This window comes from Megascapheus bottae, chromosome 1 (genome assembly GCF_031878675.1).
Source record: "Megascapheus bottae isolate mThoBot1 chromosome 1, mThoBot2.hap1, whole genome shotgun sequence".
NCBI classification, from domain to species: Eukaryota; Metazoa; Chordata; class Mammalia; order Rodentia; family Geomyidae; genus Megascapheus; species Megascapheus bottae.
Window position 1 is genome coordinate 49,901,246 of NC_143509.1, and position 16,347 is coordinate 49,917,592.

Consider the following 16,347-nt stretch of genomic DNA (forward strand, 5'->3'; position numbering starts at 1 on the left):
TTATTCTGGTATTTCTTATAAAAATGGATGTATGTCAGTCTTTATTATACTTTTGTTTTTTTGTAATTTGTAGAAGTCTAGTCTAACTTTTCTTGAAATTGTCTCAAAGAAAGTTTTTCCCAATTCAATTCCTGTCTAATTTTTTTCTTTCCATATTTGTGATTACTTAATTTCCTTTATGGATTTGATTTGTTTAAAGTAGACCTTTAAAAATGGTATTTCTGGGGGCCAGGAGTTTGACCTAGTGGTAGAGTGCTTGCCTAGCATGCACCAAGACCCGGATTTGATTCCTCCGTACCACATACATAGGAAAAAGCTGGAAGTGGTGCTAAGGCTCAAGTGGTAGAGCTCTAGCTTTGAGAAAGCTCAAGGACAGTGCTCAGGCCCGGAGTTCAAGCCAGGACTGGCAAAAAATGGTATTTCTGAAGACTGACATGGTGACTCATGCCTGCAGTCCTAACTACTCAGGGGGCTGAGATCTCAGTATCGTGGTTCAAAGCCAGCCCAGGCACTAAACTCCAATTAATCACTAGAAAACCAGAAGTGGCGCTGTGGCTCAAGGCGTAACCTCCTTGAGCTGAAGAGCTTAGGGACAATTCCCTGGCCCAGAGTTAAGCCCTGCAAAAAAAAAAAAAGTTTAAGACCAACAAAAATAAACAAATAAATAAATAAAAAGTATTTCTAAGAATCCTGTCCTGTTCTTCTCTTTCTACACTCTTACAATTTCCATTTCCACAAGGCTGATGAAGTGTAGGTCTGTTCTTCCAACTCTTCCAATTTACATTTCAACCTGCTAAGCACTGACAGTACTTAGACTGACCACAGGTCTTTTGTCTATTCATTCTTGGCACACTTTGGGCCCTAGATGATCCTCAACACTTTCCAGTCAGTGAAGCCATTACCAAATCTCCAACCTTTTCCCTCAATATAATGATCATCTTGCCAATACAAAGCATTATATTTAGCTTTCTTTCTACTTTTTACAAGTTTTGGATTCCTACCCACCCAAAGTCCCTCCATTCTGTCAAATGCTCATCACCTGCACAGTTCTTCATGTATGAAACATTACTCTTTAACTGCTTAGCTCTTCTCCCTGCCCCCATGGAATATGCATCATGATATTATAAAGATCATATAGGTATATCCGTGTATTCATAATTTATTGCTTTCTGGATTACATGAAGTTTTCTTATGCCAAGGTAACAAAATTAATTCTGTGTTTAGGTTCATTTATGGTTACCTTTAAATGTGTGCATTTAAATCTTTAATCTATTGAGAATTTTCCTTGAATGTACCTGGCTTTTTCTTTTGAAAGGCAAGCAATGGCACCAGAAGTTTATTATTATTATTATTATTATTATTATTATTATTATTATATTCATGTCCTTTCTCCACAGATCTGAAATATCTTCATTTGATAAACATCTGTATATATGTAGCATCATTTTAGGATTTTTATCTGATACCACTGGTCTGTCTGTCTGTTCACACATCATCATCAAACCTTTTGGAATATAGAAGCTTTGGGCAGAAAAGTCTGTTATGATATTTGGTGGAGGAAGAATTTACTTCCTTGATTTTTCCATTTTAAGAGCTTTTGCTATCTTTGCTTTCTTATTTAGTTTTATTCACAGACTTTAAAAAGAGTATTCTGGTTCAAATACATAAACAAAATACGAAACTGTGGCCATTATTGAAAAGACAGAAAATTACAAGGGCTTGATATTTATTTTTTAAAACATCACATTACATATATATATACACACATTTACACATGCTTATGATATATGATATATATGTATATATACTTAGTGGGGACTGACAGGCTTCAATTTTTATATTTATTATATTTTAGACAACTCAGATGTCTTCATTCATTCATTGTTCTGTTTGAGACCTTTGATATTATGTTAGCTTTCCTTATATAAAAAAGCAACATGTTGTTAAGTTTAAGTTTTCTTAATATTTTTTGTCTTTGGCAGCTGTTAAAAACATATTTTCCTCATTGTATCCTCCAATATTTTCTTCTACATGGGCTCTTTTGATTTCTAATGTGCAATTTGATACCTTCTGTATCTGTCTATACCAGGTTTTTAGTTAGTTGCTTGTGTTTTCAAGCAGTATAATTATATCATTTGCAAATATCATTTATGCCTTTACTCCGTGTTTTATAGACTAACGCTCTCCTTTTCTTCTTTATGTTAGTTAATAACATATAACATTTAAAAAAATGAGTCTTCTGGGAATGTTTGTTGTTTTACCCTGAGTTTGGTGCAAAATCCTTTCCTGTGTTGCTTTAAAACATGGTTTGTGCTGTAATATAAGTCCCTTATAATAAAGCATGTATTTGCCTGATGTTAATATCTACCAGTTCATCTTGCATATAGTGTATTTTATGAACATATTTTAACTTGTCCAAAATTGGATTGCATATCATCAAATCACATTTCTCCTTAGATATATTAACAGCCTACAATGTGAGAAATAGACATTTTTTTCATTACTTGAATGAATCCTCTTTGATAATGATGCATTTTTGGCAAAATAAAAACAATACTTTTATTTGCTTTTGTTATTATCTGGAAGAATTATATGGTCGTTCAAATGTGTTCCATATTATTTCCACTTTGAAATTTTTATTCAGATTTTTCTCTTTTGTCTTACTAATTTCAGGCTATAACCAGAGAAATTGAGGATAAAATTCTTTATTTTCAAGGCTTACAATTTAAGATACGTCAATCTGAGGCTGGTTTAACTATGTTGTTTATATTTTGTAACATTGATCTCTGTGGACTGAAAGAAACTCGGTTTCTTATTCTTATTGGGCTTTGACCCATTTCATCAGTCATTTCCATTTTGAGAAAATAACTATAACATTATTTAGGGTATAGATATTCATTTATAGTGGTTTAAGCTCTGTCATATCTCATCCTACCTCATCCCACTGTTCTTAGATTAGTTTTCTACCCTTGGTACAGTCACATCTGGCTGGTGGATCAAGACTCAGGTTGTTCTATCCTGCATGTGCCAATAAACTCTCCTGTTTTGCATTAAGTTTGTATGAATTGCCTTCTTTAATCATGTTCATTTATGTGCACGTTCTCACATCCTGCTTTCTGCCTCCATGTAAATTCTCTTTCTATAAATAAATAACTGAATAAATCTCATTTGTTAGCACGTGGGTATAATCTTATTCTGCAATAATTTTATAATATATTGGTTTTTTTTTTTTTACCAGTCCTGGGCTTAAGCTCAGGGCCTGAGCACTGTCCTTGGATTTTTCTCAAGGCTAGATCTCTATCACTTGAGCCTCAGCACCACTTCTGGCTTTTCCTAAGTATGTGGTACCAAGGAATCGAACTCGGGTCTTCGTGCATGCTAGGCAAGCCGTCTACCACTAGGCCAAACTCCCAGCCCTTATATATTTTAGAATCTTCCTCATTTTATTTATTTGCCATCCAACTCACATAAAAGATAGAATTACTTTAATCATAATCACATTACAAATGTATAACAAGTTAAGAATAGCTGCCAGGAGAAAATGTAAATATTGTAGCAGTTCACTTCTATAGGTCTTCAACTCTCTACAAATGATCTATTAAACTTTGTATCTATTTCTTCTCACAAAGTTTAGTTTTATTAATTTTCTTTATATACACTATTGCTTTGTGAAAATGGTTGGGCAACCTTCCGGATATAAATAACTAGAAGCCATCTCATAATTTTTTTTGTGGTCATGTGGCTTGAACTCAGCCTGGGCGCTGTCCCTGAGCTCTTCAGCTCAAGGCTACTGCCTTACCCTTGAACCAAGTCCCAATCCCGTTTTCTAGAGGTTAATTGGAGTCTCAGGTCCTTTTGTGCCAGGCTGGCTTTGAACCTTGATCCTCAGATCTCAGTCTCCTGAGCAGCTAGGATTACAGGCGTGAGCCTCCATGCCCTGTGCACCGCACCAACTCCTCTTTTGTCTAATTACTTTTTTCCTCCTACCCTTTATGTTAAGTATATGTCTTTTCCACTATTATGAGCTTTATCCTGGCACCTACTCTTGATGTTTTTAAAACTGTCTTATTTCTTCAAATAAGAGATACTTTTTTTCTCATTGCAAAATGTTGTTGTAATCTGGGGCCAACCTACCTTCTTGGTGGTATTATGAATAAAGGTTTTCCCTATTTTTTCCTGGTTATCATTTTGTAAAAAGCCAAAATAAAACTATGTAGAATAGCTCAAAGCTGTTGATCTGAGTCATTTTTCGTAGTATGTGATCTGCTGTTCTTTGAATTTATATATTATATTTTTAATTTTCAAAAACTTGCTTTATGTAGTTGCTCAAAAGGGCTTCAATTCAGCATATCATTGTATGAGTACAATGCATTGTTATCAACATCACTCTATCCATCATTCTCCTCCATTTCTCCCAACACTCTGATCTGTTTTATCAAGATATAAATCTCAGCCTTTATAAAGAGAAAAATAACCTTCTTTCAGTTACCTTTTAATGTTTGCTTTTTTGTTATTTCAGTCTTTCTCCAGGGATCACATTACGTTTTTATTTGATCTGCTTTGCCAGTCATATCTGTCACTTTTACTTTTTTTTCTTTTAATCTATTTTGTGATTCCATTTTCAAGCCCTTACATGCATCATTTTTCATTAATTATTTGAATCTCATTTAAAAATTTAATGTGCTTAATTATATTCTCAATTTTTTCTTTTCTCTTGTGCTTCTTCTAATACGGCATCTCATATTTTGTCATTTTATTTTTCAGCATCTTTTTCCAGAATTCCTATATTTCTATTTCATAACCTTTTGTAGCCAGATTGCCTTATTAAACTTTAAAAATAAGTGGTAGATTTCTACTTATAATTTTCATATGTTGAATGACAGACAGTGTACTTTCTGGGCATCTTCATTTTCTAGCAGTTAGTTTTACTTCTCTGTTCTTAATTTTCATTATATATATTAAATTTTATTATCAGGGTGATATATAGAGGAGTTACAGTTACATTTGTAAGGTAGTGAATATATTACCTCTTGAACATTGTTATCCCTTCCCATGTTTTTCTTCTACTTACCCCCCTTCTACCCCCTCCCAAGTTGTGAAGTTCATTTCCAATATATTATACTGTGAATATCGTATTTTCAAGATATATGATTGAATAAGCTGAATCTCTCTCTCTCTCTCTCTCTCTCTCTCTCTCTCTCTCTCTCTCTCTCTCTCTCTCTCTCTGTGTGTGTGTGTGTGTGTGCGCGCGCGAGTGTGTGTTTGGTCAGTTGTAGGGCTTGAACTCTGGGTCTGGATGCTATTCCTGAGCTCTTTAGCTCAAAGCTACTACTCTACCACTTGAGCCACAGCACCACTTCCAGGTTTCTGGTGGTTAGTTGGAGATAAGAGTCTCATGGGCTTTCCTACCTGGATTGGTTTTGAACCTCAATCCTCAGACCTCAGTCTCTTGAGTACCTAGGATTAGGATTGCAGGTGTGAGCCACCAATGCTGGCTTCTGTTTTTGTTTTTGTTTTTTTAACTTTCCTCAGATCTCAGCTTCCTGGTTATGATAGTAAGAGTGAGACAGAGTGTGAGGCTCGTGGAATGTAATGGTTTTCTCTGCTATTTTACACTTCTGAAATATGCTTTCTACAGTGCAATGTCACTGGGTTCCATAATGCCAAAGATAGGTCTACTTACTGTAATATCTGAAAAAGATATAGTCAGTCATAGCATATATGTATATATGTAGATAATTGTATCTATCTATGTATACAGAGAGAGAGAGAAAGAGAAAGAGAGAGATTAAAGACAAGAGATGAAGGTAAGGAAGCCAAAATTGATGGACAGGTGAAAAGCAAGTGGAATCCTAAAGGATACAGATATTCCAGCTTTCAAGAGCATTGTAATAGAAATCTTCATCAGAGAATTGATCATTTCTTCTGTTTTTGCTGTGTGTGTGTGTGTGTGTGTGTGTGTGTGTGTGTGTGTGTATGTGTGTGTGCTGAAACAGGGACTTGAACTCAGGGCCTTGAGCTCTTCATTAACTATAGCTACTCAAGGCTAGCCTTTTAGAGCCTCATCTCAACTTTTTGGCTTTTTACTGGTTTATTAGAGATAAGAGCCTAGACTGCTTTGTACCCTGATTTTCAGATCTCAGCCTTATAAGTAGCCAAGCAGAGAGGTGTGAGTCATCAGTCACTGGCTACATTGCTGGTGGTTTGAGTGGAATTTGAAGAATGTAGAACATGTCCTGTGGTGTCTTTGGGAGAAACAACAATGCAAAGATAAGAGTAGTTTGGCCTAGCGGTTGAGTGCTTGCCTATCATGCAAAAAGACCCTGGTTCGATTCCTCAGTACCACATATATATTGAAAAAAGCAGGAAATGGTGCTGTGGCTCGAATGGTAGAGCTCCAGCCTTGAGAAAGCCCAACGACAGTCCGTAGGTCCTGAGTTCAATTCCCAGGACTGGCAATATTAAAAATTAAAAATAATTAAAAATAAAAGGGAGGAACAAACTGAACAGAAGTATAGAAGAAAGGATGGTGCAGTGATTCGTGGACATTCAGCTTGATCAGGGTAACAGAATGGATTATAGAGTAAGATTTTGTATGGCTCAATAAACACTAGAGGAGTTATCTTCCCAAAGACTATTTACTGAAGAAATTCTTTTAAGTTGTGCCAGATTATAACTTCAAAGAATGTCATCTAGGTAGAACGATGAAGATTCTCAATGAAGAAGCAGGAATAACAGAGCAGGAAGCCAGTTCACAAACACAAGGACCTTGCTTTCTCCTGGGAACATACTGTATTTCTTACTAACTGCTCCGGAGAAAAGTAAAAGAGCAAACTCTGTCGAATAGAATCATGTCTTGCCACTTTCCCTTTATCTCATGTGTCATACTGCAGCCTTATGATACAGACTTAGGAAAGGACCATTCCAGGAATAATCTTTTCATGTTTTTGTCCAAAGAGGAAAACAGAATTTCTGTTTCAGTGAGATAAGATGTCCATATGAATAAAAAAATATGAAAAAGACAACTGATCCAAGTAAATTAATGTGCAGCTGTAATACTTTCCTACTTAAAAAAAAGTTAAATAAGTCAATATTTTAGGAGGATAGAGGACTAATCTCCAGTACATGATTTTTAAAAAATATCTGCAATCCTAAATCAATTTATCATATGTACTAAACTTTTTAGTTTTCAAAGTATGCTCATATATTTATGCAGCAGCACTCATTCCCATAGCTTGAAATGGCATGGAAATTTAGCCAACTTTGTAGAAGAGGAGACCAAAAATGAGATATTCAATACTTTCCTGGGGAAACAAAAACTTTGGAATTGACTAAAGAGTTATTGTTAACTTCCCTGTTACAGATGTGGAAGCACAGATGGTTGTTTTGATCAAATTCTCAGAGTTAGTTAATTGGAATTCCAATGAAATTGGAACTCAAACACCTACATTATAACACTTAAACTAGAATGCTTCTTTACATATCCCGGGATTCTGAAGATTAATCAAGACCTTTCCTATCACTTGTTGTATTCATGTGACTCAGCAATTCCTTACTTTTATTTCCCAAGGACAGAGTCATTTCTTTTAAGCATGAGTCCTTCCATCCTACAATCTCCAAAGTGAAGACATTCTTCACCTGCAGAGAAGTGACATTTAAAATAAAGCCAAATAATGTTCTGTTTTTGAAAATGTCAAAGATGATCAGGGTTCCACTCTTGCTCCCGACATATCCCCCATCTTTATTTTAAAAGAAACACAAGTGCAATTTCTATTCTTTCCACTACCTCTAATATCTCTAATTATCCTGTCTCACTTTCCAAAAATGACTGGTCCCTTCATCTAAAGGGGATTGATGGGCGGAGATTCAGCTTCTGTGACTCAGCTGACTCAGGGGCGTTGTCTCTGTGCTTGACCAGGGACCTTAAGAAGTCTAGCCTGTTTTATCAGGGATTGCAAGGATTAGATATCAGGAATAATAATTTGCTCCAAAGTGGAGATCATAGGGTAGGAAACTTTTCAAGACCCTATCTCAGATATCACCATCCAAAACCAAAGCTCTGAGTAGCTAACGCGAAATGTCTTAGCAGGATGATCTGACTTGGACAGGAATGGACAGGAAGCTTCTTCTGGCACTGCAGGTGACCCACCTGAAAGCCACACGGGAGCAGTGAGGCCTAGCCAGGCGCAGGCAGATGAGTGCCCCTGGTCCAGCAGCTCAAACGGCTGAGGAGTCAGTAAGGCCGCTGTGTCCAGGCTGGGCCCCAGCTCGCTCTTACCACCAGCGCTAGCCGGCCATCCGGTTCAGAGCGCTGGGGGAGGGGGGATTGGTGAGGCTGGTGCTGGAACTGGCATCGCATGGGCTCCTGGCCCAAGGGGAGCAGCTCGAATGCACCAACGGGAGGGGTGTGAGTCACTCTCCTGGAGTATCTTAAGCTCCTTCCCCCATCCCTTCCTTGTTTGTGTCTGCAGTTTTCTGATTCTTCTTTACAGTTACTCTTTCTTGAGTTTATCTGGGATTTCTGAAAGCTATATAAACGTATGTTTCTACACATTTTCGTTGATAACGTGTATGTTATAATGAGGGAGCTCATCACAGCGTCCGGAATGGAAGTGGCTAGAGGAACAGTGGGTTCCTGGGCGCTGAGGCCAGGGAGATCCGCACCTGCAGACCTGAGGCTCAGGGAATTCAAGCTGGCAGCCGCCTCCCGAGCAACTGTGATGCGAACACAAGAGCCGGGAACTGACTGGGCCCCACTCAAATCATTCTTTTTCTAAGGGCTCAAGACCAGCTTCCAGCTTAGTTGAGGGACTAAGGAGTCACTGCTATCCCTGAATCCCTGCAACAAGTATTTCACAGTGGCCTTCTGGAGACCATGCCTTGATCCAAAGCAGTGGCTTGGGCAGAGAACCTCAAAGAGCTGGTCATGAGAAGGAAAAGCTGGCCATACCCAATGAACTCACTAATCACTTCAGCCAAGCTCTGAAGGGCATGCAAGCACTTCTGGGCGGAAATAGATGTCCAAAGGCTCTATAGTAGTAAAGGGCTGCCCCAGAACCTAGATTCTAGACACATCACTTGGAGGTGGCTGGGTTGTTGACCGCTTGTCTAGCCGAAGTTTTCAGTCATGTGCAAGCTATTCTTTTTGTACACGTTTGGATTTCACATCCTCCTGGGTGGGAGCAGCATGGACTTTCTCGGACATTCTCCTTTCTCCCGCGATTGCCTTTGATTCCTCTGAGATCATCAGCCAGAGTGTGTAGAACAGATGCTGTGCTAGGCATGGCCTCCAGGAGCCAACCCCAATACTTGTGGAGAGGAGCCTGGACTCGGGAGGTCCCTGAGCCCTCCAGTCTCTCTGGAATTGGAAGAGCAGGATATATCAAGAACGGAACTAGCCGGGCGTTGTGGCTCACACCTGTAACCCTACCTACTCAGGAAGCTGAGACTTGAGGATCAAGCTTCAAAGCCAGCCTTGGCACTAAAGAACACCAGACTCATCTCCAATTAATCACTAGAAAAGGGGAAGTGGGGCTATGGCTCAAGGGGGGGGGGTGGTAGTCTTGAGATGAAGAGCTTGGGACAGTGCCCAGGCTCAAAGTTCAAGTCCTATGACCCACAAAAATTTAAAAAAACATTGTGAATCTGTGATTCCCTCATCAGAATACAAGTGTCAGCAAATAAGGTTAGAAAAATAGAGCTACTTCAGTATGGAGTGGTACATGGGCAGAGAGCTGTGTTTCTTGATGCCTCTTCCTGAAGGACAATGGAAAGCCTGGGGGAAACTCTGGTGGCCATAGCTGTGTGTAAAATTGGGTACCTATCCAGCTAAAGTGGGTCCCACACTTGCCCCCCCCCCCAACCAAACTGGACAAGGTTAGATGGGAATGGGACTGCAGGAGCAGCTGTCATCATGACTCCACCCATTCTGCCTGGATCACAAGTCAGGCCACACCCCCTACTATTTCATGTTTCTGTCTGACCAATGGGATTCAAGAGTCGGGCCACACCCACATCCCATGCTGCTTATATAGCACCGGAATTTGCTCTGTGGACTTACACCACAGCAATTGGAGAGGGTAGAGGTGGCTGCGTGGTGAGTGAGAGAGTTGGAGAGAATTGAGGTGATTTGGGCGGAAAGAGACATAGGTAATTGAGTTAGTTTTTAGTGATTAGGAAAAAGACATAGGAAATAGAGTTAGAGTTAGTTGTTAGAACTTTTAAAAAGCCTGGGAATGTGGCCCAACCATCTTTCCCGTCCCAGAGCTGGGAAGACTGAACAAGCACGACAAAATGAAAAAGCTGCAGGAAAGACACTAGTGCAAGAATACCAGCAGAATTGCTCTGATAGATCTTCAAAATACTTCAAAAGAAAGAAGAAGACCAAAAATGGAGGAAGTCCCAAGACAAACACCATTGGGGATTGTAATTCAGGTGAGAGTACAGCAGAAGAGCATGCTGTCCCTGAGCCTCCCCTGCCTTCAGGCACAGTCAGAGCTGACAGGTACAGGAGTGTTATGGATCTCAGCGCTACTGACGATCTGGAGAGTAACTGCCAACGCCTCCAGTTTTCCTTGTATGCCACCAAGAGAAAAAACCAACTGCTCTGGAGCGAGGCTGAATTACTGAGGCAAGAAAGGAAAGACCTTCAAGATCAACATGACAAAGAGAATGAGAAGAACGCTCACGTGCAAGAAGCACTGAAAGAAGAGCTGGAAGTCCATAAGATAGCAATAGAGATGCTGATTTCAAATGAAGGTGATATAAAATCTACCCTTTCTCACATGCCACACGTAGCCGAGAGCGAAATGGAACGTGAAGGCCACACCAGTCATCTGCGGGCTTCACAGCAACGCATGTTAGAGCTAGAGACTGCATTGTCTGCAGTCACCACCAAGCAGAACAAGACCGAAAAAAAGAATCAACAACTTACCGAAGACCTGACTAACTTGAAGGTTCACTTCCTGGAAAAGATCAGAAGCTATAACAAATTGGCAAGAGAGAACACCGAGTTTCAGGAAAGAGTGGAAGTGCTCTCGACACAAACAGCCAACATGAAACGCAGAATTAATCAATTCCAGCATGCATTGCTGGAACGGGCAGCAATGAAAAGACAACTAGACAATTTGAAAAGTCTGGTGACCACATTAAAGTGGGAGAGAGACAAGTTGGCAGAGGACCTGAGGGTGGAGAAGTCCACATGGGCAGAGAAGGTCCAACAGCTCTCTGAGAAGATAAACCAAATGACAGAAGAGAGAGAGCAAAAGTTGTGTCAGGTAGTGGAGCTAGAGAACAACCTCTCAGAACTGAGGAAGCAGCTGGCAGAGCAGCAGCCCCCTGCAGAACCATCACAGGTTGTGCAGCAGCTGCAGGCCCAGGCCTGCCAGTTGCAGAAAGAATTGAAGAATTTGGAGGAACAACTTAACAACCAGTTACAGGAAAACCAGCGCCTCGCTCTCCAGAACATGGAGCAGCAGGAACGGCTGCGGAAGCTGGATGAGGATCATCACAACATCCTTGAGACATCGAGCTGCACACATGCACGCAACAAAGACCTGAAATACAAGCTGGCCCAGCTACAGGCTGCCTGCCACCAGCTGACCGGTGAGAAGGGGGAACTCACCAGAGTCCTGTACTTGGAGCAGCAGGAGAAGCTGGAGCAGCAACAAAAGATAGAAGAGTGGAAAGAGGTAGCTGAAACCAAGAGCCAAATGGCTCAAAATCTGCAGGAGCTGCATGACCAGTTCCTAGCCCAGCTACAGGAGCTCAGAGCCACCTGCGATCAGCACGTGGCCTCCAATCAGGAGCTGACCTTAGAAAAGGAGGCGCTGCAGCAGCATGTGCTAAAGCAGACCGTGTTGCTGGAGCAGCTGAAGAAGGAGCAGGTGCAAAGCAAGTTGAAAGATCAAATGGTAACTCAAAATTTACAGGACACTCTGAAGTGCCTGGAAACAACTAGACAACAGAAGGAGAAGCTGCGGGCTCAACTGAGCTTGCTAGCTTATTCTGGGGAAGGTGAAGAAGGAGTAAGCAACAAAGAAAAGGGTGAGGAGGCAACTCCACCAGATATAACCTACCCGGAAGATGATGACAACCCACAAGCCATCGGTGATTTTTATTTGAACGCACTAGCAGCTGCTGAATCAATAAAATTAAGACTGAACAAGCAGCTGCAGGAGCAGCAGGCCCGCTGCTCATGCCTGGACAATCTGGCATCCCAGTTCCAGACAAAGATCAAGTGCCAGGCCCTGTTCCCCAAGAGCTGGGGCCGTGGTGTGTCTTGGAACAGGAAGAAAGATACACAGGAACACAAAAAGCTAAAAGTCTGCTTCATCCATGACCAGCCTGACAAGATAGACTTCCAGAGTCAACTGGAAGAGTTACAGCATCAGAGCAACCAGCTGATAGAGCGTATCAGCACCATTGAAGAATCCATAGTTCTCTCTAAAGAACAGATGGAAGTCCTGGATGAACTGTACCGGGAAAAAGATGAATATGTCGACCAACTTTCCCAGGAAAAGAGGGAGAAGAAGGAGGAGCTGCAGGAGCTTCTGATGCGCCTTGCAGGTGAAAGCACAGATTGCCGGAGCAAGATGCCAGTAGAAACCAAAAGCCTTGCTGCTGAAACTACTTCAGAATACTCAGGTCCAGAGAAGACTGGACCTGAGAAGACTTCTCCAGAGGAGAAGAAAGAGTTTGAGGAAGTGTCACTTGAAGATGATATTGAACCTGCCCAGGTAGAGGCTGAGATGCCTGGCCCCCTAGAGGCTCCTACCACAGGGCATATCGTGCCACTGCTTCCTAATGTCCAGAACGACCAAGCGCTTTCAGGCTCAGGCAATGAGCACTCTGCCTCTTTCTTCTTTAAACTGAGGCAAATGGTAAATATGAAATAATAACTAAAGATTTGGAGCCACCACCAGGAGAAGTAAATATCTGGATAATATTCTTTCAAGCATTGATATAAATGGATGGTAGGTGGTCCAAAATTCTAGACACTTCTCCATTGGTTGCCAGGGAAGGAGTATATGTTATTGTTAGTATATAGAATAATCACAAAAGAACAACAAGGAAGGCTATAGACATGGGTAAACTGTACAGAACAGGTGTGAGGCTCCAACTTAAAATGACGAAGTAAAAAAGGGAATGTGTAACAACATGGAAAGAGATGATGTAAGACAAGAGAAATTGAGAAGGTGTGACTTAAGGGACAGTACTAAACTCGAGTGATAGGACCAAAGTGAAAGACCAATGAAAAAGAAAACTTAAGAAAAGTTAAGAAAAAAAAGAGGAAGGAAGGAAGGAAGGAAGGAAGGAAGGAAGGAACAAAAGAAAAGAAGAGAAAGGAAGAGAAAAAATGGAAGGAAGGAAGAGAAGAAGAAAAAAAGAAAAAATAAAGATGAAAAAGGAAAGGATAAAGCGAAAAAGAAAGAAAAAATAAAAAGGAAGAAGAATGAAAGAGAAAAAAATAGGAAGAAAAAATAGAGAAAGCAAAAAAGAGAAAGGAAGAAAAGATGAAAAAAGGAGAGGAAGAAGAGAGAAAAAGGAAGAAAGAAGAAATAAAACACACAGACAAGAAAAAAATAGGTTGAAAGACGAGAAAAATAGTAGAGGAAAAAAGAAATAGGAAGAAAAAAGGAAGAAAAAAGAGCAAAAAATGGAAGAAAATATGAAGAGAAATAGAAGCAGAAAGAAAGAAAACAAAGAGAAAAAATAGGATGAAAGACAATAAAAAATAGTATAGAAAGAAAAAGAAATAGGAAGAAAAAAGAGGAAGAAAAAAGCAATAAAAGAAAATGGAAGAAAAGATGAAATAAAGAAAAAAGAAAAATGAAGAAAAGATGAAATAGAAGACAGAAAAATGGAATAAAGAAAAAACATAGAGACAAAGAAAGAAAAAAATAGGATGAAAGAATAATAGTAAAGAAAAAAAGAAATAGGAAGAAAAAAGAGCAAAAAAAGTGAAGAAAAGATGAAGAGAGAGGAAGAACACAGAAAAAAAGAGGAAGAAAAAGAAGAAATAAAACAGACAAGAAAGAAAAAATAGAAGGATGAAGGATAAGAAAAAATATTAAAAGAAAAAGAAATAGGAAGAAAAAAGAAAAGAGCAACAAAAGAAAATGGAAGAAAAGATGAAGAGAAAGAAATAGAGGAAGAATATTAAAGAAAAGAAAAAGAAATAGGAAGAAAAAAGAAAAGAGCAAAAAAAGAAAATGGAAGAAAAGATGAAGTCAGAAAAAAGAGGAATGAAGAAAGAAAACACATAGAGACAAGAAAGACAAGAAAAAATACTAAAAAAGAAATAGGAAGAAAAAAGCAAAAAAGAAAATGGAAGAAAAGATGAAATGAAAAATAGAGGAAGACAGAAAATAGAGGAAGAAAGAAAAAAAGAAAACACAGAGACAAGAAAGAAAAAATAGCAATATGAAACACAAGAAAAGAAAAATAGGAACTAAAAATAGCAGAAAAAAGAGGAAGAAAAAAGAATTAAAACACATAGAGACAAGAAAGAATAAAATAGGATGAAAGATGAGTAAAAATATTAAAGAAAAAGAAATAGGAAGAAAAAAGAGAAAAAGAACAAAAATAGAAAATGGAAGAAAAGATGAAGAGGAAGAAAGAAGAAATAAAAAACATAGAGACAAGAAGGAAAAAATAGGATGAAAGACAAGAAAATGAAAAAAAAATAGAAGGATGAAAGACAAGAAAAAATAGTAAAGAAAAGAAAAAGAAATAGGAAGAAAAAGAAAAAATAGTAAAGAAAAGAAAAAGAAATAGGAAGAAAAAGGAAGAAAACAAAAGAAAAAAAGAAAATAAAGAGAAAGTAGAGGAAGAAGACAGAAAAAAAGAGGAAGAAAGAAAGAAAAAATAAAACACATAGAAACAAGAAAGAAAAAAATAGCAGGATGAAAGACAAGAAAAAATATAGGCAGAAAAAGGAAACAGGCAGAAAAAATAGCAAAAAAAGAAAATGGGAGAAAAGATGAAAAAAGAAAGTAGAAATAAAACACATAGAGACAAGAAAGAAAGAAAAAATAGGATAAAAGAGAAAGAGACGAGAAAGAGACAAGAAAGAATAGAAGAATAAAAGACGAGAAAAAATAGTAAAGAATTAGGAAGAAAAAAAGTAGAAGAAAAAAAGAGAAAAAAATGGAAGAAAATATGAAGAGAAAGAAATAGAAACAATAGAAGGATGAAAGATGAGAAAAACAGTAAAAAAAGAAAGACAAGAAAAAATATAGGCAGAAAAAGGAAACAGGCAGAAAAAATAGCAAAAAAAGAAAATGGGAGAAAAGATGAAAAAAGAAAGTAGAAATAAAACACATAGAGACAAGAAAGAAAGAAAAAATAGGATAAAAGAGAAAGACGAGAAAGAGACAAGAAAGAATAGAAGAATAAAAGACGAGAAAAATAGTAAAGAATTAGGAAGAAAAAAGTAGAAGAAAAAAAGAGAAAAAAATGGAAGAAAATATGAAGAGAAAGAAATAGAAACAATAGAAGGATGAAAGATGAGAAAAACAGTAAAAAAAGAAATAGGAAGAAAAAAGCAAAAAAAGAATGGAAGAAAAGATGAAGAGAAAGAAATAGAGGAAGAAGGCAAAGAAAAGAGGAAGAAAGAGGAAATAAAGCATAGAGACAAGAAAAAAATAGAAAGACAAGAGAAAAGTAGAGGAAGAAAAAAAACAAAAAAACAAAAAAAAACAAAAAAATAGAAAGACAAGAGAAAAGTAGAGGAAGAAAAAAAACAAAAAAACAAAAAAAAAACAAAAAAAGAAAATGGAAGAAAATATGAAGAAGAGAAAGAAATAGAGGAAGACAGAAAAAAGAGGAAGAAAGAAGAAATAAAACACAGAGACAAGAAAAAAAATAGGATGAAAGATGAGAAAAGAAAAAGAAATAGGAGGAAAAAATGGCAGAAAAGATGAGAAAGAAATGGAGGAAGACAGAAAAAATAAAACACATAAAAAACATAGAGACAAGAAAGAGACAAGAAAGGAAAAAATTAGAAGGATAAAAGATGAGAGAAAATGGAAGAAAATATGAAAGATGAAAATATGAAAGATGAAAGACAAGAGAAAAATAGTAAAGAGAAAAGAATTAGGAAGAAAAAAGTAGAGTAAGAAAAAAAGAAAAAAAAGAAAATATGAAGAAGAGAAAGATGAAAGAAAAAATAGTAAAGAGAAAAGAATTAGGAAGAAAAAAGTAGAGTAAGAAAGTAAAGAAAATATGAAGAAGAGAAAGATGAGAAAGATGAAAGACAAGAGAAAAATAGTAAAGAGAAAAGAATTAGGAAGAAAAAAGAGTGAAAAAAAGAAAAAAAGAAAAGATGAAAGATGAAAGACAAGA

At 37.9% G+C, this 16,347-nt stretch overlaps 1 protein-coding gene across 1 annotated transcript; it reads left to right on the top strand.

Moving 5' to 3' along the window:
- The first annotated feature begins 10,235 nt into the window (after positions 1-10,235).
- Positions 10,236-12,896, top strand: LOC150069126 (golgin subfamily A member 2-like). Its single transcript, XM_090330541.1, has one exon. It carries the CDS (start codon positions 10,236-10,238, stop codon positions 12,894-12,896), a length of 2,661 nt encoding a protein of 886 aa, XP_090186667.1.
- Positions 12,897-16,347: the final 3,451 nt, after the last annotated feature.